The following is a 24,309-nucleotide window of genomic DNA, read 5'->3' as shown; positions in this document are numbered from 1 at the left end:
GAATACAGATCAGTTTTAAATGCTAATATATCCTTTAGCCATAAAGCCTTGGTTCTGCTTTTATTTATTTTTTTTCTCAATAAGCATTCACAATGTTTTTGTAAATAGCCACATTAGGGCTTTGTATGTTTCTTGTTGTTCAAGTGTAAAAATGAGACAAGAAAGGCTGTGAAGGATCAGATGTCATAATTCTGAACTGCCATCATTATTGATTTCCATGTGTAGACCAGCTCTTGGGATAATACAGTGTAATTAATTAGCTATATGGGCTGGATACAGCTCTGAAGTGACCATCTGCAGTGGGATGTGAAAAATGAACCTGAGACACCAGCTATGAAACATGATGACTATCACACCTGGCTGGTGTGACTTCCCTTTGCTTGCAGGAAGGATGCCTGGAAGCTAGAGCACTTCTTATCTCAGAGTTTAGGCTTTAGGTCACATTATTGCTTTTGTTTGGAATGTTTTTTGAGTAGGAAGACCAACAGGGAAAGGTGATAGTCCATGCTGGTATGAATTAATTTAATTGCCACTTTTGCAAATGTAAGCATTGGCTTCCGTAAGCAGTGTCTGTTCCCAGATCCCTTGCAGATCCCTTGATGTACATGCTGGGGGACGTGCTACATGTTTGACAGGTTACTCTGGTGAAAATGAAATTCCTTGAAAATGTACAGCTTTATGTATTAATGTACTTGTATTTCTGTGCAGCTCCCCCTGCCTTCTTCCCAGCATATGTTTGAAGGGGCCCTGGCTTAAGGACAAACATTTATTTCAGTTCACACTGCATCATCCCAAACACTTTTTGCGAAGGCTATAGTAATAGAGGAATAGTTCCGGTGGTTATTCTACTGAATAGTCTCTTTCCAGAAAACCATCTTGTGTCATGTCATGTGAGCACTGACAGAGGGCTAGAGCTCACAGGAGAGGGGTGGCCAGACCTCCAGGAGAGGTGGTGGCTGAGGGCAAACTAGCTTTGGCCGAAGTCTTCACTCCTCTTGCCCCTGAGTGGCACTATTGCTCGTGTGAAGGCATGGGAGCAACTAAAACTTGTGAAGTCCTCAAACATCTGAAAATATTTTCCTAAGATTTTTACTTTGCTTCTGTCACAAAAAGCAGACTGGAAAATAGTTTGAGAGCTCTTTAAGATAAATCCTTTCGTGCCTTTCCTACAGATGCAGGTAATTGCAGAGAGATTTGGGATCTGTCTAAGTCAGATCCTGCCCATTAAAAAATACATCTCAGGGTTGGATTTGACATGCAGTGTTGACATCCTTCTTTCTATAGTAAGGCAGATGATATGTTTAGCAGACAGCTACTTTGACAACTTCCCTTCTGAGGAGCTGAAGGAAAATGCTGAAAATTTCCTGTAGCTCTTGGTATTTTATGTGCTTGCTGGCCTAATCTTTATAAAATCCTGACACTGGGGGGGTCACATTTATTGCCACTGCAAGCAGATGCAACTCCTGAGACATCCGCGGAATTGCATCTCATTGTAGTTGTGATGCTGGACCTCCCTTTGATGAAAAATATTGCCTTGCTTACACATTAAGGGAGAACAAACTCACCCACTTCTGAGCTTTGATAGCAATTCTGCAGTTTAAAAGGCAGCAGGATCTTTCCAAAACTGTAATTTCTTTCCATTAGGAGAATCACCTGCACAAACCTTTCAAGAAATTATATTAAAAAAAAAAATATCTTAGTAGTGTGAATTACGTCTTGAGTTATTCCCTATGCATTTTGTATGTTTTTTACTTTCTTCCTTTCATTTTATTGCACTAAAACCTACCTCCTGTATCCTAATGTTGAATAGCTAACTGCCCATATTATGTGATAACAACTAGCTCCAGAAACAGACTCTGAAACCATTGTAAAGAGCTATTGAACCAGGCTTGAACTGCCAACGTGCTCACTCAGAATGAGATGAAAACCAGGCTAGTGACTTATAGAAACAGTGTAGATTTTTCATTTTATCACTTCTTTAATAGGAGATCCCCAACAATTTTCTGGAAATATTATGATGGGTTACTATAAATATATATTTCAAAATCATATATATAGTTTGTTTTTATGTGGTTTGACTCTTATCAAGGTGTATACCAGATCTTACTTGATTATCTGAGAAGAAGGTTTAACTTACATATTTATAAAATGTTTAGGGCCACACGTAATGAAGTGACAATGTGTTTTGGCACAGGTGCAACTGTGAATACTTTGTGTGTCAAATGCAAGGTTTGTGATACCATTACTATATCTTCTCTAAAGGTACAGGTAGAAAAAAAGTCTTCTCATACAATAAGCCATAATTGAAATCGATTGTATATTAATGTACAGAAATTTCTTTTTTAAAATGTCTTGGTCAAGTTTGCCCTCTAGTGGTACAGAGTTTGCTAACTACGGACCCCCAGGAGCCAGTGCAAGAAGGGTGCTCTGCAGAGAGCATAGCTAATGGATTTCATTTTACTCTTGTTTAATTCATGGTTCAGTTTATTTATCAGCCTTTACTGTGAGCCTATAAATGTACAGGGAAGACTTTTTCTCACGTAGAGGTCAGAGAGAAGTGTGAATAAGCCCGCTTTCCGTGCTGCACCAAGGAGGAGGAGAGAGGAGACCACCAATTCTCTTATCTGGAAGATAAGGCCAACGGCAGTTGGTAAGAGTTGGGGGGGGGGAGGCTGCAATTCAGTTTCCTGGGGTTTTGCTGTAGGAATATGTTCAGCTAGTTGAAACACACTTGATTATGTAGCCCTTTCATTATGAACCTGTTTTCTGGGTAACAAGAAGTCCTACAAATAGAATGTTCAAGAATTCAGGCAAAGAGAAGAACTTAAAGTAGGACTAAAAGTGAAAGGTCTTTTCATATGAAGAAAATCTTTTGGGAAGGGAAGGGGGTAATGAAACCCAGTAGCTGTGAAATTGCTATGTGATAACCAAGTAAGCAACCTCTCAGTCTGTCATTCAGAGAAATTATTGCATTTTCAGACGTGAGTCATTGGATTAATATGGCAGACTATGCCACATATTTTGTTTCTCATACACTGTTTTAAATGATCTACCAACATTTCTGCAGCAGAAGAAACATTATTTTTACATGTTTTTTTTGAACAATGAGTTCAGTGGTGTTAACGCAAATATTGAGGAAAAGAATGAAATTCAAGAATGATGTAATGGGGAAATTATCAGGTATCTTCCTGAGGGGGCTGACTGGTGGTGATCCCACTTCATCTGTATTCCAAACACACCCAAACCCATTCCAAATACTTGTAGCAGTTAGTTTTAAAAAAGTAGTATTTTTTTTCCTTTCTTTTCTTTTTTCTTTTTTTTAACCATCTCAATTACCTTAGGATAAAGTACTTGTAGAATGGTGGAAGCATAATGACAGCCTTACTGGATGAAGGTTTTCCAGAGCTAAAATATGCGTTTTGGTACCTTGGCTAAACACAGCTATGTTTGCAGCTAGTAGTGCTTGATGCAGAGCTGCAGTTAAAGGAGGACTTGATGACTGGAACAGTGGCAGAGGGGTGGACACAATTACAACAAAATATTTTTATTGCCAATATAGATGTGGCAGTTCAGTCATACTGTCCTGGTCAACTGATCTCAAAATGGATCAGTTGCATTTATATATTAATAACAAATAAAATCTTAAAATGGGGCTTTTAAGCAAGGAGTTTCTCTGAATGTTGTCCAAAAGGATACTAACGGTAAGGCAGGGAATTCAAGAGGAACAAAAATGTGCACATTTCAACCACTCCACTGGAGTGCTGAAAATGTGTAGCATGAGTGAGTGAAGGTGACGTTTAAACCTTTGCACCATAAAAGATTTAGCCTTAGAATTGGTGGTAGAATTTTTAAAAGAGATGAGAAACCATATAAATCAGTACTGGCTAGGCCAGGATTTTCTCTCTAGGTGTTTATTCGTGTAAAGGTGCAGGTTTAGTAGGACTGAATATCCCACAAAACACTGAGTTTTGCCTCCACTGGTGGCTAAACTGATTCATCTATTCAGTGCCTACCTGTAATGAGATAGATGTGATGTAATGCAGAATTATATAAGAAATAGTACTTTGGGCTTCAGATTCCTTCACAAATATAGATGAAGCAGCCCCATAACATTTCACCCTCGGTCCCCAGCACAAGTGAAGAGGCTGAGACAGAGAGCGACTCCTGCTCTCTGCACAGGGGAACTCTGTCCCAGGGGTTTGGGCTTGTCATGCTGCCTCTCCTTCTGCGCAGGATGGGGACATCAGCATACCGGCATTTCTCATGAGTGGAGCAATCCATTTTGTCAATCCACCAGCTGGCCAAAAGGTGGAGAGAGTGCCAGGTTCCCTGTCTGCCTGGTGCTAACCAGCTGGCCCTGGGCATGCTTAGGAGCCTGCAGAGCCAAGCTGAAGGCAGGAGGCAGCGTGCAGGAGCTGGCTCTTAGCTGGATAGGAGCTGGCATCCTTACCTGGCCCTGGGAGCTATGTAATCCGTACAGTTGCAGCTGGGGATCTAAGGACTTGGCAAAGGGGGCAACCAGCCTGCCAGATTTATTTTGGTCTGTCAGGCAAGGTCACCAATTAATTCCTCCAGAGCCTTTCAGTTTGGTCGCATCAGAATTTTCCAGTGTGAAGCACTAGCATTGACTGATGCCCAGCTTCACAAAGGAAAATAAAAAAACCTGGATGCAATGCAGGTGGTTAGACTGAAATCCTAAATACTTTCTCCTCTACCTGTAAGTAGCAAGGCCTATAAGTGTCTAATTTTCACAACTTGTGCAGCTCTCCAGCACCCTAAAGAGCATCCTTGCATCTGCTCAGAAGTGTTGGAATAGCCACAGGGCTTAGCCCTGTCTCACGCAGGACAGATGAGGAGCCTCACACTAGATGTCTTCCCTCAGCACCTTTAATCTGTGTCAGTGAGACCTACAAAAACACAGTATCTGTGGTTACACTCAGTCAGTGATACAACAGTGGTTTCCACCTATTTTCTTACAAGGATTGAATGGGTTGAACAGTCACCTGAGATGTGAGACCTAGATTGAACACCGGTTCAGACAAATGAAAGTTAGATCGTGTGATACAGGTAATCATAAGAGACAATTAGAGCACTGTGAAGCATGCTATAGGGATGTCCAGATTAGGATCAAATGGAAGTGGTACAGCATTCAGAGGTATCAAGGTATCTGCAGTGAGTCTGAAGTAATATAGAGAGGTTAGTGTCATGGTACGGTAAGCATTTTACTGCTTGTTCCAGCCCTAGCCTGAGTTTGCATCAATCTCTTATGCCCATAGTGAATCTAATATGTGTATCATCTCCAAAGTCTCATGGTCATGAACATATTTTAAACATTAATAGTTTTGTTTGGATCATGTAAGCAGGAATCTAAGTTGAATTCTAGCGTTAGCTTATTCAGCTCAATTTCTTCTTTGTGTTTCTTTTGATGTAATTATCTTTTTATCAGCTGGTGAGAAAACAAAGCATCAAAGTGTCTCTTGCTAGAGTAAATTTTCAGCCACATAAGAGACAGATATGACTGTTGCTAAACAAGGCACTTAAACATTGCTTTATGTAATGTCTGTAAATAACACTGGGTTACTTCGACTTGCAAAGATTAAGATGATATATGGACAAAATAATTTGAAAAAAAAAAAAGATCAGTTTGAGAGGTGCTAGTCACAACATTTCATGCATTTCTCACCACTTATTATATTTTGAAATTCATTTCATTACCCAGAAGATGTTAGGAGTCATGAAAGTGCTCTGAAGCTTCAGAACAGAAGTTTCTGAAGCTTGAGATAAAACAAGGATGTGGCAAAAGCCCATGGGTCATTATTTCAGCACCCTAATTTAGCATTGTGTTTGTTATGGTAACCCTTGCAGAGTTCATGCAGGACTCAGGGCTTCATGGTGTCTGATTATTCTTTCTTCAAAGTACCACAATCTGCATTAAGGCAAAGCCAAATACAGTAGAGAGCATGGCTATCTAATAACAGGACCAAAGTTGACTTACATACACCCTGATGAGTCCCAGTTAGCTGCTACTGTGAAGAATTTTGGTTTCATGTAGCCTTGATTATGCAGATGGCAATTGGAGTAGTCCAGGGTAATCTGCAGAGGTTTTGGATGTTCAGGCTCCTTATGGGCTCTGAACTCCATCCTTTCCCTAACATTAAAACCTCACTTTACAATGACTGTGTCACACACATCCCTGGCCTGGTTTGTAGTCATGGATGAGTGAAAGGTAACAGAGAAGGAAAACAGTGAGAAAAGAGAGAGAAAGTCTGTAGAACTCTGAAAGCTTCCACGAGCTGATGTTTTAACATAGGGTACAATCTGAATTTTAAAGCTGCCTGAATAGCTTCCAGTCTGGGTGCACAGATACAGAGCTGCTGCCTTCCCCCTGGCTCAGGGGTTGTTCCTGCAGGTTTGGTGAAGGAATGCTGGGATGCCCACATTTGTCCTCCTTAGAGAAGCTGAACAGACCAGTGTGAATGATAAATGGGGAAAGAAAACTGAGGTGGTGGAAGAAACAGGCTACAGATAATGAAGGGAAGCGCTGTGATCAGATCTATCTATGTGTGTATATAATTCCTGCTTCCCCAAATCCATCTGAAAATAAACTTAATAATATTAGGACATATAAGTGCTCAATGTGAATTACAGCTAAGTGAACTGCAAGGGAAAAAGCAGGAAAACCAGATGTTTTTTGGTGCATTAAAGCATTTTGAGGTACCAAAATAACAGCCTTTCAGACTGGTTGAAGAAGGACCATAAGTACTCTTTTTGAACATCTTTGGATTTTCTAGTAAACTGTTCTCCCAGCCCTGCTTGCAATATAATTACTGCCTATCCAGCAATAACAGAAATGAGAATGTCTTAGGCAATGTCTTTTTCCTCCAGAGACAATGTGAAATGATGCTCAGAAAGGTACAGAATTGTAATGTACTCACAGGAAAAAAAACATATAGTAATCAAGTGTGGAGGTTAGTGGGAAAAAAAACACCACCTCAAACCTTGATTAGAATTTATATAAAACTGCCTGGAATGTATCAGACCTATAAATAAACCTGGAGAAGAAAGATTTAAACTGCTGCTAGTAAACAAAAAAGCCTGTAGATGGCATGAGAGACCTTGAGATTCAACATACAGACCGGCCACTAATAGCTACTCTCCTGCAACCTTCTGTGCTGTCTCTGGTTTTAGCTCTAACTATCGTATATGCTGGATTCCCGAGGTTTCTTATTCATCAGCTATGCTTAGATCCACACAGTGCATTTATTTTTAGGGACAACTAAAGTTCATTTAATAACTCATTTAAACGTGCTGAGTAAAAGCCTGGATCTGTTGAGTTTAACCATTGACTTCAGTGGGGTTGGAATTGTACAAGTTATTTTTTCTTTTTTTGTTGGTCGTACTGGGGAGCAGGCATTTCGTTTCCAGGAGGGGTCTGATATTAATGGTTTTATCCTTTCCTCTCATACTGCAGATCCTTTCTCCAGGGCACAACGACTGAGCTTTCCTGAGAGTCAGTGTGTCATTTAAAATTAGTGAATCAAAAGAGCCTGGTCTGATGGACAAAAGGTTTGTTGCCTTTGTCTAGGATACAAAAGACTGTGTCTCCAACAGTTTTTTGCCTATCTTACTGTAATAGCAGGATCCAATTCTAGGCTTTTATGAACAATCCACTAAGGTTTAACCAAAGCTGACCATGAACAAATTAAGTACATTGTTTTGATATTTTTTTTTTGCAAATGTATAGTTATTTTACAGTTGGATGAATCTGAAAATGAAAACCTTCAACCTAGCAATAAAATATGCTCGTGTGGTTATGAGATCTAGTGGAAAAATTTACTTTTCATCTGTAGAATCACTGAAGAACTTGCAAAAGGCATACGGGACTATAAATTCATATGCATTTCTGACTCCATCAAGTAGGTAAGCAGTCATATCCTTCTGATGCAGAAAATGAGGCACAGAAATCCCCATCCTCATGCAAAACCACATTACAGAGCTGTATAGGCAGAATTAGGACTCAAGCCTTGCCTATGCATAGACCTGAATCTTTTTTTCTGGCACTCATGTTTTTAAGCAATACTGGAGTGCATATATATTTCCATGTTTGTTTTCCTTGTTTACTACAGTAAAGTCCAAAGTTCATTAATGCGTATCGTTTAGAAGTACTAGGAATGAAAATTAGAGTGTATAAAAGCTCAGCCTGTGAAATATACATTTTAATACTTGGTAGGCTACGTAACTCTTGTTTGCATTGTAAGATAGGACAAGCATGATTTCTAAATGAGGTTTAAATCTGGACTCTGGATAGCCTCCCAGATGAGTTGGAAATGTCTATGTGGTGCATAAGAAACTCCAGAAGAGCTTTTTCACACTTGTACTGTTAATGTTCTTAATTCTGTTGGCAAGATGGGGTGATTGTCAATGTTTTGCTTTGCTGTGCCTGGTGCCATCCTCTGGCTTTACTAACTTTCATTATATTTGGATTTTACAGCTGCAACATCAATGGAATCAGTCACAGGTATTCAACTGCCTCAGCAAGAGGGTGCCAATTAACAGGAACCAGACAGGGATGAACGCTGCCCCTTCGAGATGGAAACAGGAGGAGCTGTGTCTACCCCATGCCCTGGACAGCCCAGGTGTGTGCCTAGGTTTTGCTAGTGACTGCTTCCCCTCTGTCTGACCCTGCACCCAAGCCTGGCTGTGTTACTGGTAGGGTGATGGGGCACAGATTCCTTGGCCAAGGTCTGCCATAGGGGACATTTTTGTCTTTCCTTCTTCGTGTCTGGGAGAGTGTGTGAACTAGGTGTTTCCTTAGGATTGGTGGACTCAAGGCACAGCAGGCAGCATCCTGCTGGTGGGGGCTTTGTTGTCGATTAATAGCACAGCCGGTGGAAGTGCTAACAGAGTAGCTTCTGCTGGGGGAGAGGCACATGTGTGTGGTTTTAGCATGGGAGATACCTTTTTCTGCCGTCAGCAGGAAGAGACGTGAAGCCACTCTGGTGGCTCCATTTAACTGCTGAGGCACTGGAGATGCCTTTTTGTCAGTGCAGGAGCCAAAGTGGTGCTTCGCCAGGGACAGACCTTACCTCGCATGCTCAGTGGTTTTTAAAACTGTACAGGATGTACTATATATCATCATTGTAAAAGAGGCTAATTTAAGGCCATTGATCAGGCCTTGAAGTTTTTTTCCAGTGAGTTTAACAGTTCGTAAATTGTTTCCGGGAGAAGGCATTTGCCTTTATGAGTTGCTTGTATTTTTGGTATTGTATATCCCAGCTTGATCATTGTTAATTAGTGTCATGCTTCTGGGTTTTACTGCAAGCAGAATTACTTCACTTACTAATGGTTCTTTGCTGCTGCTAAATTCCTATTCTAGTAGTTGAGCATGGAAGTTAATTTTTCTTTCCTCACTACATTTCTTCACTGCCTTTGTCTTATCTGAAGTGGTTGACTGGCAAAAGTTTCTCTTTTGTAAACAAGCGGCTTAAAAGGAAAGGTGTTGGATTAAAGACGGCAGACTCCAGTCTGATCCTATGAAAGTCAATGGCAAAATCTCCCATAAATCACAGTGAAAACAATACTGGAAAGAAAAGGGCTCTCAAGGTGTAATATTAGTGTGATTTTAAAGGAAAGTGGAATGTAGTATTCTTTCTCTCTCTTTTTGTTTGCAGCTGCCTTTTTTTTTTTTTTTCTTCAGTGTAGCAATTCTGATGAGTTAGCAAAACACAGCTTTTGTACAGGGAATTTGTGAAAGCTTTATTACAAATAAAAACACAGTGCAAAAGCTCATGCTATTGGTCTGAGTGAGTTTGAACATGCTTGACAACAAAAAAAAAGCTGTTGAATGGAGAGAACTGGCTATCTGAATAAAGGCCCAGTATATGTGAAGGCTCTCAAACACAACGTATAGACTAAGTAAAGGCTGAGTGAAGGGGAAGGGGCAGGTAACTCTCTTGTGCCCTCTATATCCCTGAACTGCTGCTTATCCTCAGGAAGCTGGGAGAGTACTCAGTACGCTGAGGAAAAACTGCATCTTGTTTAATTTCAAGCTAGTTTCAAGCTGCAGTGAGCGAGAGCAAGAGGAGTACTACTTTACTCGTTTCTGCTCTTGAACGAAAAGCACTGAAAAATGTTGTTCTGTAATTGTTCAGCTATTTAGTCTTCAGTCCTCCTCTTTCTGATAGCTCAGTTTTTTAGTTAGGAGAAGCATTTTCTTTAATGACAGCTTCCTGGCAGCATTTGGGTTCAGCGCTACCTTGCCCATGCTAAGGCTTCTCTTGGAAGAGTGTGCTGGCGGCTACTGCCTGTTATGGAGCACGTCACGGCTCACCGCACAGCTGATTTGTGTCCAAGGGGAAGGGATATTGTGCCATCACCAGGGGTGTGAAGGTGCCACCTAATCTTGCTCCCCTGGGGTGGGAGGGAATTGCCTTTCTGCATAGGCCTAGTGAGAGCTAGCAGATTGACACTCCACTGGTTAAACACAGTCTGACTGTCCCTCTTTATTTTAGCTTTATGATGCTATTGATCTTACATTTTTTTATATATATATTATTTTTTGGAGTATTTGGAATGCTACCTTACGTATTATTGTTCCCTGAAGTTTTTGAAGGCATCATTTTCATAGATACACAATAGGAAATGGTAAACCAAAAAAAGAAAAAAAAATCCTATTCATACTTTTAGCTCATGAAGTAACAGCATATCCATTGAAATTTAAATCAAAATGGGGACTGTGTCACACACTATAGCTCTCTGGAAAGCTACAGTGGGAGTCTAGCAGTCCAATTCATTCCTTTGTAGAATGTACTAAGGCTAATGGTCTTGCTGGGAGTAAAATGTATTTTTTTGCAGAATGGTTCCAAGAACAGACTTTGCTCTTTACCATAAAACATAAAAGAAAACAAATGCTTACTGTGTCTTTAGTATGCTAAATATGAAATTCTCTACACAATGGAATGCTAGCAGTAGCCGTAATCATGTTTTCCTTTCATCACCTAGTGAACATAATTTTAAGAGAGGACTGCTGTAATTATATTTCAGATAAAAAGAAGCAGAATTTCTGGATAATATTATAGTTGGTCTGATTGTTTTGTTGATAGGGAAAAATAAAGACAGAGTCCACATGAATACTTATTTAATGAACAACATATTTATTAAGCAGTGCAGACTGTACATAATGCATCTGACTTCAGATGCAATGCAGTAAGCTTACTTTCTTCAAGCACATTTCGTAATATTTTACTACAACTATTACATTCCTTCTTACCTGACCAGCTATTCAATTATTTCTGTAATACATCTATAGCACAACACTAAAGAATTTAGCTTAACTACAGTCGCCAGTGCAGGTACAATCAATGTCAGCATCCACAGACTCCACAACATCCTCAGATGCAGATTTCTTATCGCTGCTTCTCTGCCATTCCAGCAGGCTTACAGCAGTATCTGTCAGAAGAGCAAAGCCATTGTTAATGAACATCAAGAAAATTAACACATTTCATGGAAATACTGTTTTCATGGCTGCCAACTCCCTCATCAAGTAAAGAATGAAAGCCTGCCCCCACAACTGACATCTAACTGACTCATTGACTTGGAGCAGGATTTTCATCCATGATATAATTACTATAATACTTCCCTAAAAACAAAATGAATAACATTTCATGAAGCACAATGACAACAGGCAGGAGCCAGTAAAAGTGCTGGAGGAGGTAGCCCCTTTCAAAGAAAGACCACCTCATACCAATACACATCAGCAATCTCTTTTTATGTTATTGCTGCATATCACTGCATATTTCAGCTGATTATTTGTCGAAGTTCATCTTGAAGGATAAGCCCTTTGGAGAATTTTCAGAGGTTCATAAACTTCTAATTAAAGTTTCCCATATACTGTGAAATCTGACAGAGCATTGTCAGTTGCAGTATTAACCTTACCACACTGCTTTATCAACAGCAGCTTGAATAAACCATTTCCTTTAATGCTGAAATAATCTAAATGGAATGATAATATTCATCCTCCCAATAAATATTCTTAGATAGCTGGAGGTTTATCATTGCAGCTGGAAGAATATTAGAACATCCATTTAGATTAAGTTTGCATAATCAGAATGGGTAAAGCTTTCATAATTTTACTTCTATTTGTTTTATCCCTCAGTTGATCAATATATTTTTAACATGCCATCTCTTATCACAGGGAAATTGGATACCGCTGGGTTTGGGCTCTATTGGTCACTTTTTGATCTCCTGGTCACTTACTGGTCTCCTGAAATGTTCACACCTTCCTTGGGTGAATTACTGTCCAACCTGAAGCATGGTAGTTTTTTTTTTCTTTTCCGTAACTACTCTGAAATTTAATATTTCCCAGAAACGTGCTTGAGATGCTTTTTAAAAAATGCATAATATTTTCAAGCTATGAAATGAGATCTGCTATGAAAGTCTAAGGTCTGTTTTTTACATACTTTGATTCTTGTTATGCCTGAGGGTACTCTGTGGGTCTGTCTATGTTCATATCTATGTAGGAAACAGTTCCCTGGGCTAACTGGATCATGGCTGAGTAGCTATCATCCATATGGGTAGGACTTGTGGCATGTTTGAAATGTAAACTGGTATACGAATTTAGACATGGAATGAAATCAGCCTCAGTCAGGATCCTAAGACTATAGGCTCACTGATTTGAGGACAACAGGCAATTTTGCACCCTTGAACTTCATTTTATCCTTCTGTCAATTGTGACAGTGAGAGTCCCTGTCTTTTGAGACAGCAGACTATCAAGTCTGAGTTCTCATATAAAGAGCTGAGAAAAGGTTTTTGTCCTGTGTATGCAAATACGTATTCACAGTTTGGGAAAGATGGGGATTTTCTTTCTGTTGCTTCTCCATGTCATTGATCAAAGAAAGAAAAAGGCCAGATTTTAAGGGGTGGCCTTGTATTCCTATTGAGCCCTAGCCTGAGGAAAAGCAATCATCTTGCTAAAAAAACTCAAATGGCATCTTTTCCCTTCCTCCTTCTCCTCCTCCAGATAAATAAATAAAAAAGCCCTTGATTAGGAGTGCTGCTAGCACACTTCCCAGCCTCTGGTTCAGTAAATGAACCAGAGAAGCCTGCAGTTGCTGTAAAAGCAGCAGTGGTTGAGACAACTAACATATCTTTTTTTTTTTTTCCTTCTCTGATTTTCCTCTTTTCTAACACATTTTTGTGAGAGAATGAGACAGCTTTATTACAACCTAATATTCTGAGGCAGTAAGTGGCCTGGGGTGATGACATTTCAGAGATATAGACTTGGACACACAAAAGGAATCTGTGAAACATGGATATGACAAGATTTTGGAAGTTTTTGTTTGTTTGTTTTTTAGGGTGTCTTTTTCTTTTCATAAAAGGATGCATCTAGCATCTATTCTCTTCTCAGGGAGCTATTAGAAACTATTAGCGCACAGTACCTATGTACTATGTGATCCATTAAAAGATTTAGGAAAGAATGCACCAGAAATATCTATAGATTCAAGGCTGGATTCTCCTCTCAAACTTGTATAACTGTACTGTAAACCTGTGTTAGACGATGCATTGCATCCATGACAAATTCATATAAGTGAAAAGAGAAAAAGGCTCAATATTTTAAAAAATCTGGGGCACAAGTATGTCTGTATAAAATACTTTCAAAAACAAACCATTTTTTTGGAACAATCTAGAGAACATTTCAGCAATGTGTTTTTTGCTGATGTATTGCACAGTGGCATAGCATGGCAGCCTAATCACAGCAGTCATGTCACACTACTTGACTGACTTTCAATTGCCTTGCTTGCCCTGGTCTACACAAAATTGCAGGCTGTAATGTGCATAAAAGGACTTACTGTTGCTTATCACAACTTTATGGAGATCCTGAAAATGTGAAAAAAAAAAAATATCGATCTCTGCTGCCCCTTTTACCACCTCAAATGTTTTTCTCAGATGATGCTACCTGCCATCACCTAAACTAGCTTTTAGCTAGCCAGTGCTGTCAGTGGTTATAGCAAATACTAATGGGATTAAAAACAGCAGCTCAGAGGGGAGCTAGAGCAATACAGGTTTGTGCGTGGCTGTGCTGTGTTTTTTTTCTTTCGAGTACTCTGTCAGAGCTCCTACAATATGTGACACAGAAAGAGAAAAATATCATACCTTTTGGGAAACAGTGGAAGCCAACCTTAACAGAAGTTTTTTCGATTGGAGTACAGTCTTTCATACATTTCAGTACTGGGTCAACAGAATAGCACGTAGACTCCTCTCCATCAATAGTAGGATTTCGATTCAGCTTCACATAACTGCGCTGCAGTTTGCACCCTAAGAGGAAAAGGAAAGTTAGTTAAAATTGTAGAAATAAATCCCAATCGATCCTTGCAATAATAAAGGTCCATATTTTCTCTTCAGCTTTTATTAAAACACAGGTCCCTGACAAACCATTTTCACAGTAGCGAGGTTATCGAGATAGGATGATAATAAGTTGGGGGATAGAAGAAAGATTCTGAAAGGGGAGCTATTTTTAAAATGTAATTGCACAATGTAACCCAAATGGAATCATGTATATCCAGTTTTTTAGAACTACATAATACACAGAAAATAACCTCTCATGTCTGAAAGCTATTAAGAATAGATACTGCAAGCACAATGGCTACTTCATTGCATTAGGAAAAATGTCAACTGTTGTGAATGGATAAAAAAAATGGCAGCATTTATATAATAACATCAAGGATAATTTTTGTATTGGATGATTTTTATAATGCTGCAATTATCTCACTAGAAAGGTATAATGTAACTTAACAGGATCCAAGCTATGACTCTGTTTTCTGACATACTGATAAGTACAATTCTACTGCCAACGAAGTCAAGGAGAAAACAACCATTAACTTCAATAAAGTTGTTTCAGGTCCAAGGTAAGTGGAGACCTGTGGAACAAAACTGTATTGATGTTATGGGAGACCATCATTATTCTTCGAGCTCCATGTGAGAGGAAATTCTTACCTTAGGAGTATTTCTAAATATTTCCCTGAGATTGCACCCTCGGATGATGCAGAACAAAAATTTAATTTTGAGCACTCTGAAAATTTACATAATCTTAAGATTTGACCTATGGCATTCATAGAATGCCACTTGTTTTATTAAATAAAGTCTACAGACAACAGATGAAACTGCCTTGTCTCAGTGGTGAAAATCACACTGACTCTAGTTGAGGCAAGATTAGGTCTGATTTTGCCTCTCCAAGAAAAAAGCTACTCAGTGTAAGAAATTATAGTAGAATCAATTATTTAACATTGAACTGCACATGATACAAATACTTTTACTGTATTGTATATTCGCTGTGTTTATAGGCACTGTTTTAAACAGTTAATGAAGTTACAATGGTTATATATTGCTATTGTCTTTTTTAAAGTAAAAGATATATCGTGCCTTTTTTTTTTTTTAATCCTTTCCAGTTATTGGCAGAAGAAAACTGAAATTGTATTCTCCCCAAGTATAAATTGTTTTTAGATCTACTCACCACCAGAACAGGTTTCTTCTAGCAATACCCATGAATGAACAAAAGCAGAAGAGCTGTGTGCCAGTTTATGATTTGGCATTAGGAGTTCATTGTGCTTTTCTCTGTCATTATTTCCACAAACTCCACAGGTCTTTCCTCTCATCCATGCAGCAACAGTAACCTATAAAATAACACACCTTTGTAGTGAATACTGAAGTGCTTGTCTGTTACATTGCCAAGGCACTACATGGAAAAAAAGCAGTAACCTTGAAAAAAAGCCCCATACCTTAAGGATCATTCCATCAAAAGTTACATTCTTCAGTCCATGTGTTGGAGCTTCAACAATAACTGTTGTTCCATTTTTATAAATTTTAATATTACCTGTAAAAAGATAGTTAATCATCATAAGGTGATCTGTCTAATTTTAAATTAATGGAGGAACAGGAACCGAGTAGCACAAAATAAATTAGAATGCCTTTTCCTTCACAGTCATTGATCATTGACACATCAGCAGATCATTGTTCTGCTGCAGTCGGAATGTCTGTTTTATTTTGTGAGAGAGAAAACAAAAAAGGAGAAGAAATGATCTCTTAATTTCTAAAAACATTCTGCTGATGTTCCCTGTAGTTGTAACTGACTTTTGTAACCAGTCTATTAAGTCTTGAAATGAAAATTGGTGGTTCTCCAGCAAATATCTGGCCCAAAGCATATAACTGTGAGTATAACAAGCACTTTTTTTTTTGTTTAAAAAAAAAAGTACAAGCCTGGACATACTATATATTTAAGAATTGGTTTTATTTACTCCTTAGTCATACTGAAGAAAAGTAAGACTGCATCTTCTATGGAAAACACAAGATTATAAATTAATAGAAACATTAAGAAAGTCTCTAGTTTTTCTTTGAATTAATCCCACTTGTATTTTCTTAAGATTGTGTTGCTTCTGTGAAGTTTATAAAAACACAGTCTTGAAGATATTTAGTTTCTAAATCAGACCAAGAAAGGTGAGTATCACAGTTTACCTTTTTCATATTCAGAATCTCCACTGTGTAATAGTACCGATTCTTCATTGCATGCCACAAGGAGAGATGAATTTGCTGCAGGACAGATTGTGATGTTGCTTGACAGAAAAAAAAAAGAAAAGCTAATGGTTAATTTAAAATGTGAAAAATAGAGATATCTGTGACCACAGCTAGCAAACAACCAATATGAACATCTGGATTTTGAATGAATGACTGAGCTGCTTTCATTTCAAAATGCAAAATTGATTGGGACTTTGAGTGTTGAGATTCAACCTTTAAAGAAAAGACAGCGTGGGGTTTTACGGAGCAGGTTATCAGAGGGTGACTGTGTAACCGAAGATAAGGGCAACTAAACCAGAGTTTCAGATCAGGATTCCTCCTGAAAATCCTGTCTTTCCCCAAATATCCATCTGCAAACTAGTTTCAGCTAAGAGTGAGATATTTCCCATCTCCAGACTAACTTCCTGAAGTTTTGTATTTAATTCTTGAGACTTCAGGATAAATCACACTTACGCTGAGCTTGTATTTATGTGAACCTCTCTTGAGAAAGACTGGGGATCAACCTTTCTTGTAGTAATGATGAATCTTGGGTGTTCAGTACAGTCTTGGGCCACTATCAGGTTGCAGCTTTTATTGAAAGAATATGTATGGCTCATGCGATCAAACGTTTTGAAATTTCCCCCGCTGATTTCACATGTAGCTACAAAACAAAACAAGTAAAGAAATGGCAGATGTGACAATGGCATGCATAATGCTGAAAAGTACTGAAGGCTGCCTCTGATTGGCACTACCCAGCAAAAAGAAAAGAAACTTCAACTTCTCCTTGGCAGAAGCTTTCAATGTTTCCGGAGTCTGTAAAACTAACAAATAGCTAACAGATGTAGGCTATATTAGTATTGATTTTAATGACATGCTAAAAAAACCCCTCAGGCTAGCAGTGATTAAAACATACCAAATTCTTGAGAAATTAGACGTAGTAATCATGACAAAAAATAGTTCATGTTTCCTGCAGAGGTGTTAGATACCAATCATTTAAAACTCATATGAATCCTTTTGAAGAAAATAAACAGGGCAGAAAATTCATGATCTGTCTTGTACCCATAAACTGATGCCTCTCGATGAAGAGATGGCACCTTCTTAGAAGGTGCAAAAGACAATCTCTACAGCTTGCAGACAGGAATGATCCCTGAACTCTGAAGATTTACTTCAATGTGAAGTCTCTTCATTCACCTGCCAATAAATGTGATTCTAAGTGATGGAATGAGCTGTTGAGAAAGTAGGGTTAGAGACACTAAGCTTCCCTAGAAGACCACTACAAAGAAAGACAAGTCCAAATCATAGCAGGGGATGGATCTACAAACATTGCTTATTCACGAGACAAGCATATCTGCAATATTTACATTGATCTTCTTGTGCTATTTGTGAAGCTATTTCAGGAAAGACATTCCAGGCAGTGATATCTCGAGTGTTATAAGATGAAGATGGCCCTAAGGGCAAAGTGAATGGCATTCGGAGTCCCTGATAGTAGAGTGTTACCTGAAAAAGTAGAAATGAAATAACATTAAGATAAATTGAACCATATTGCTCATGACATCACTGCAAGCAAAGAAACAAAAAAAACTCCTCATGAAAAAATATCTTGAAGATGTACTTATGCAGTTGCTGTTTTAGTCTCTACAGGATTCATCCAAACTTCAGTCTTTTTCTGAGGAACCATTGTCTACTCTTCCTTTCTCACTTCCTCACTTATGAGAAATTGTTAAGAACATTGGAAAGTATGAAACACGGATGAAGTTTAAGTGATAATAAAGTGAATTCTTAAAAAGTTAGCAATTTAAGTAATAGTTTGATAGATTAGTCTGGAAAAGTAAACAGCATCCATTAAAGGTTGAAAAGTGGCATGATGTGCCATAGTGGTAAGATTCCCTACTGTAGATACAAAATACATTTACCAAGACAATCGACTTAATGCCTAATGTGCCTACTTCTTCATTATTGCATAATAAAGATCCTGCAATACTAAAGCACCACAGAAGGTTAAAGACACAGTAATTTCTCTGTTTATGAATAGCTAACTGTTTTTAATTTACCGCAGATACATAGGGGAAATCTTTCAAAGTGGTGCACAGGGATTTGGTGGACAAGGACCAATTAATCAGTGGGATTCTGCAGATCCAGCCTGTGCAAGCTGCTCTGAGAGTTTAACTAAATGTTTCAGTTTGTTTAAGCAGAGTTGAATTTGTGGCTGCTGTAACTTGCTCAGACCTGTCTCATCAAGTGTGGTCACTGCAGCTGTGGGACTCGAGCACAAACATAATTAGATGCTGCACATTGTTGCAGTGGAGTGCAAGATGTTCTCAAGGCCTCCATTATCTGCTCTGAGTCCCCTATACATCCCACAGAACTAGTCATGCTGGGTAAAATGAATAAAGCTGTGAGTGCAAAGCAGTCATATTTGAGGCAATTTGGGCCTAACCACTGCTCTCAGCATGGAAATAAAGTATTTCACTACAGAGTTTGATTTTCAACTTCTGCTTGTTGCTACATTGCACCAAAGCAGTACAAAATCAAGGAACATGTATTTCAAGACCCATGTAGTTAGGTACGCAGCAGCTTTTCTGAAAGGGTAGGGCTCACCTTTATTTTTTTTTTTCTCTTTTTTTTTTTTTCCCCTTTATATAAAGCATCAAAGTGTTATTAGTTGAAAATCCATTCAAGGTAAGGAAAAAAAATAAAATTGACACATACCCCAGGAACTTTAATTACTGTATCAATTGTTCGTGGAGATGTTGCAGCTGCCCTTGCTATAAATTCATGAGATGGATTTCTCTGATGTGCCTCTGAGAAGCCCAACATGAGTGCTGCACCAGGAACATATTGCATGAATCTAGAGATAAATAAGATGTGACAAACTCAGCTCCATAAGCAAAAACAGACATTGAAGGATGAAGATTATTGGCATTTCTGTAAAATCAGCGAAACAATGGGAGAATTGAGAAGTCAAAGAAACCATACTTTGGATCAGATTAAATGGTTGATTCTACCCAGAAGAAAGAAATTGTTTTTATTTTGATAATTTAAACTTTTTCTTTTATTTATTTTTAATTTTTGAGACTGAATCAGACATTTCAAAACCAAGAGCCATTTTGAACTGAATATCAAATTATTTAATAAGGAAAATGAAATTAAGCATGTCAAGTTTTTAAGTATTTGAGAGAGATCTCTTAATGTGAAACATGAGGGGGAACTAGAACACATTCACAAAATACTTCTGTACCATTGAACTGTTTTCAATCAGTACATTTATAAAACCAACTAGTGTAAAAAAAGCAACACAACAACTTAGGAAAGAACAAATTACATACGTTGTGCTTGTCTTTTTTATCCAGGATGGAAGATTTCCCCACTGCACCTTCAGCTGCATGGCTGGCTTCCTTGCCAGTTGGCCTGTGGTAGCCATGGCTGCTATTCTGTAGTCCCGGCATTCCCTGCCCCATCTCAGTCTAGCCTTTACAAACAGGAAAACAGACACCCAAATTTCAGAAAAGAATCATGGAAGCACGTTTAGTCTTTTCAAAATACAAGTTTTTCTTCTTTCATGAAACTTTGCATGGATCCTTTATGTTCCCAAGTCTTTCTTTCACTCTAAATAGGCTCAGATTTGCCATAATTTCAAATTATTTCCTTAAACTTGGTAATTTAATAATCAGTATGTATTTTTTTCTGGTAGAAGTCTGCACTAAAATTTCTATTCGCCTTCCCCAATACTTATTGTTTTGAATGTCACCCTACTTATTCAATGCTGAAATATCAGGTTGAATCAGTTAATTGCTGCTGCAAAAAGCAGGGTTTTATAAATTATTATCCAAAGACCTGTTCCCTAGAAAGGGGCTTGGGAAGCACAGCACAAGGAGGGGTGGGAAAAAAAAAAAAAAGGAAAAAAAAGGAAAGACCTGTAGTTTAACCTATGCTCTCTCAGACATCAACCCATTATCTAACCTTAATTTTTCCTATTATTTCACATAAATCCTAAAAAATAGAACATTTCAAATGCCTTTGAGTGATGAATCTTCTGAAGTGAATTATGGAGCCAGCCATTCCCAGACAGGCAAACTCGTATTGGAACAAATAGATAGATAGTAATGAAGCAGTAATTTTTTCAAACTTTTAAAATACTTCTACGGGTAATATTTTGATGTATCTTGAAAATCAACATTTTTTTGACAGATTTTGTAACTTTTTTTTTTAATTCAAAAGGATGGTGAAAGGAATGGATATTCTCTGAAATTTCACAAAAGTGAAATATGTATGTTTTCCCTGCTTGGACCTCCTAATCAGCAGGTGCTTTGTGCTTATTTAAAAAACTGTGGGCTTTTCAGATGTCTCACTTGGCAAAGCTGCCTGTGTACTTACCTGTGCTTTCAGAGGCAGTATTACAGCATCAGCACATGCTTTCCAATTGGTTTCAGCCAACTGAACCACAACTAGTTGCACATCAACTTTGGCAGCATCAGAACGAACATATGCTGTAGCTTGATAACCTTGATTTCTGTTGTCACTCCTTACTGCCTGTGCCACAATCGTAATGCCAGGTGGAATTACATCTCCCAGGAAGTTGCGCTGAAAAACAACCCCCAACCATCTGTGCTTAAGTATTTCAGTGTATTCACTGGAGAGCCTACAGTCCAGTTTATGTATGCTGGTAGCAGAAAGCATTCCTCATCGTTCATCCGTTTAGTTTATGGTGTGTCTATCTATATCCTCAATACTTAAGAATAACTTTGGTTTCAGTCTTAATGATTTCATTAACACCAGGAATTTTCAAAGAAGCGTTTGCTTTGATAAAGAATCCAAGACTCTTCCAAACTATCTTTTTATACTTAAGATTTTGCACGTTATTGCAATACTCTAAATAGCTGCCTACTATATGCTAGGTATCTTCATAGTGTTATACACATTCACAATCTATTTTACTATACAACAGCTCCTTCAAACAAATTGATTATTCTGAAATCCTTTGTAGTAGCAGAATTCCCAGAGACATTGCCTGCATTTGCAAGGCTACTCGTGCTGTTACGATAAGTAGATACATTTCCTTAATACAATTACAGAATACTGACTGTATACTAAAAATAAAGATGAACAGTGCTTAATAGGACTTTATATTTCTCAATCAGTAATGATCATGGGTATTCTGATTTTAGTTATTCTCAGCATGCACTCATGCCCTCTAGTCTACATCTGAAAATAATTAGGAGGCTAATAATTAGGAGGTTTAAAACAGAGGCTTTAAGTTATACTTATTTACTTCCTCCTAATTTTCATTTTTGCTTAGGTAAGAAAAATATATTTTTCCCCTTCATAATCTCACTCCCTTTTTTTTTTTTTTTTTTTTTATCATTTCCAAATCCAGGTTTTCACATAGAGCTAATGGCTTTAGAAATTAAAGAAAATGTAATCAAAACCCCAAGGCCAAAGGAATTTGGAAAAAATGTTTACACAGGGGGGAAAGAAATCTCAGTGCACTTTCAAGTTTACAAACTTGACTACTTCCTGGTCCTGCCTACTTCAGCTCATTAGAGTGCAACCATGTCTATAGCTTCTGGTCAGCAGTTAGCAAAGCTTGACTGTACAGTAAAGATACTACCTCGTGAGTCAGGCTGGAATCATGGTTGTGGTGAACGCTGGCTCCTCTGCTCATGTGGCTTCTTGAGCTGTGCCCAGCTGTTACCCCGTGGTGGTGGCTGCTGCTGCTGCTGCTGGTGCCACCTGTGTGACTTCTGTTGCTGCTGTCACTGCTGCTGCTGCTGTTGCTGTGGCTGCTTCCTGACTCCGAGGAGGCTGATGATGAGCTGCTGGATCTCTTCTGTTCTGGATGCTATGAAGCAGAAGTAGATTAATAAGGTATGGTCTGGTCTCTAGTTTTACATTTCAGACATCAAAATCAGAGCTATCAGCCTCCCTGTAAAGACAACTCAGACATAGCTAGAGTGTGACTTTTATTATTATAAAGCAGACATGAAATATGTTGGGTAGGGATGTGGATCTGAGGTACTTGTACCTTTCAGCTCATAGGAAGGCCATGTAGGCACTGATTGCAAATGGCAACATCACACTGTCTAGATCTAATGTCAGGCAAAATAAAACTGACACTTAACAAGTGTTCAAACATTTTTTTTTTTTTTTAAGAAATAAAAAGAGATTACCATTTAATAAAAAAAAAAAACACAACGTAAATCATCTTTCTTTTTCATAAACAGGTAACACTTACAAAAGCCACTTCATTATCATCCTTCTAACATAGACTTAAAATACTTCTGTGCCATAATACATACTGAACCTGGTTTCTGATTCCATCCACATACACAACGATTTTGCCTTTCTGCTGTGATTGCTTAAAAACTGTGGAAACAGTCATTCCTATTGGAAGGTCCTACCACTTTATAATTATCCCATGGTCTCTGTTAGCTGAGTCTTGGCTGTATTGTACGGAATCTAGCCCAAAGTTATCCTGACTGAAAAACTGAGGGCTGCTAGTGCTGCAGTAGAAGGATGTAGTGCAATAGTTGGTATTTTATTAATAAACCTGCTTATTTTGTCAATGATATTATTGGACAATACGGAATGATCAAGTGAAATGAACCAAGTAAAGTGCTTCAGTACTATGCTTGATCGTATCAATTATGGCCACAGTGGGAATGTGCAATTTAATAAGGTACCTACCCAATGGGTGTGAGCAGACCTGAAACGGAGCCGGTATACTTTTGGCAGGTGACTTTCCTGGAAAATTCCAAAAGAAATTATTACCTATAGCTCAGTGAGGATCACCTCCTAGTAGAAGTCAAAGTAATAGAAAATTTTACCCATTCGGTAGATAAGTCGTAACTACTGTGACTGTTAAATTGGGACTTGACATGTTTCGTTTCACCTTGTCTGTCATATTTGCTGTGATGATGGGAAACACCAGTGCTTTCACTGCTGCTGGTGGTGCTACTGCTGGTGCTTCTGCTGTTGCTGCTGGCGCTTCTGCTGCTACTGCTGCTACTCTGCGTTTTCTGTTTCTGCTCATGGACACTTCTCTCTCCTTCAGCAGCACTGGCATGTGGAAATGATGTGGTCTTGGACTGCTTCTTAGCCTTATGCCTTATACCAGATGCTTTGCTACTACTGCTGCTGCCACCCTTGCTGCTGCTGTTGCTTTTGCTGCTACTACTGCTGCTCCCCTTGCTGCTGTTTCTGCTGCTACTGCTGCTACTACTGCTCTTGCTACTGCTACTACTGCTACTACTACTGCCTTTGCTACTGCTACTGCTGCTGCTGCTACTGCTACTGTCCCCAAAGGGGTAGAATTTCTTTTCTTTGGCTTTAAACTGTCTTGATTTCAGATTTGTCTGGGTCCCTCCTTGTGATGCTCTGTTGTCAGAGTTGCTGCTGGATGCGCTGCTCTTTGTACTTTCAGCACTTCCGCTGGCGCTGCTGGCACTGGATGAGGAGCTTCTGGATTTTCTTATTCCCTAGTCAATGACACCAATGGAAAAAAGATATACATGTATATGTATATTTATTTTTTTTCCTGTGTCCCTACAGAAGGCTGTAAGTAAAATCAGATATAGAGGGCTATGAATCTCTCTACTGCCTTAGAAGACAAGATGTGTACCTGAGACAACATTCTTGCAATACACCACAATGAGGCTAATACATAATAATGTGTTAAAAACACACACAAATAGAACATTACCCCAAAACCTTGTGTGATAATAAACGTGTAGAAACTTGATCATATAATTACTTGTAACTAGTATT

General features: G+C 38.6%; 1 protein-coding gene across 1 annotated transcript in view; it reads right to left on the bottom strand.

Moving 5' to 3' along the window:
* Nucleotides 1–11,082: 11,082 nt before the first annotated feature.
* LOC121074056 (vitellogenin-1) overlaps nucleotides 11,083–24,309 on the bottom strand; it is a 43,139-nt gene continuing 29,912 nt past the window's right edge. The window contains exons 23-35 of the mRNA XM_040565747.1: nucleotides 23,370–24,020; nucleotides 23,230–23,286; nucleotides 22,154–22,384; nucleotides 20,920–21,126; nucleotides 19,872–20,014; nucleotides 19,255–19,393; nucleotides 17,907–18,042; nucleotides 17,020–17,206; nucleotides 16,507–16,604; nucleotides 15,774–15,868; nucleotides 15,509–15,668; nucleotides 14,152–14,313; nucleotides 11,083–11,448 (exon numbers count right to left, since the gene is read on the bottom strand). Coding sequence (XP_040421681.1) covers nucleotides 11,330–11,448; nucleotides 14,152–14,313; nucleotides 15,509–15,668; nucleotides 15,774–15,868; nucleotides 16,507–16,604; nucleotides 17,020–17,206; nucleotides 17,907–18,042; nucleotides 19,255–19,393; nucleotides 19,872–20,014; nucleotides 20,920–21,126; nucleotides 22,154–22,384; nucleotides 23,230–23,286; nucleotides 23,370–24,020 — 2,385 coding nt within the window. The 3' untranslated portion in view covers nucleotides 11,083–11,329. The remainder of the gene's footprint in view (nucleotides 11,449–14,151; nucleotides 14,314–15,508; nucleotides 15,669–15,773; nucleotides 15,869–16,506; nucleotides 16,605–17,019; nucleotides 17,207–17,906; nucleotides 18,043–19,254; nucleotides 19,394–19,871; nucleotides 20,015–20,919; nucleotides 21,127–22,153; nucleotides 22,385–23,229; nucleotides 23,287–23,369; nucleotides 24,021–24,309) is intronic.

This window comes from Cygnus olor, chromosome 8, assembly GCF_009769625.2.
Source record: "Cygnus olor isolate bCygOlo1 chromosome 8, bCygOlo1.pri.v2, whole genome shotgun sequence".
In the NCBI taxonomy this organism is placed as follows: Eukaryota; Metazoa; Chordata; class Aves; order Anseriformes; family Anatidae; genus Cygnus; species Cygnus olor.
The sequence above is the reverse complement of the archived record's forward strand: the minus strand, read 5'-3'. Positions and strand labels throughout refer to the sequence as shown.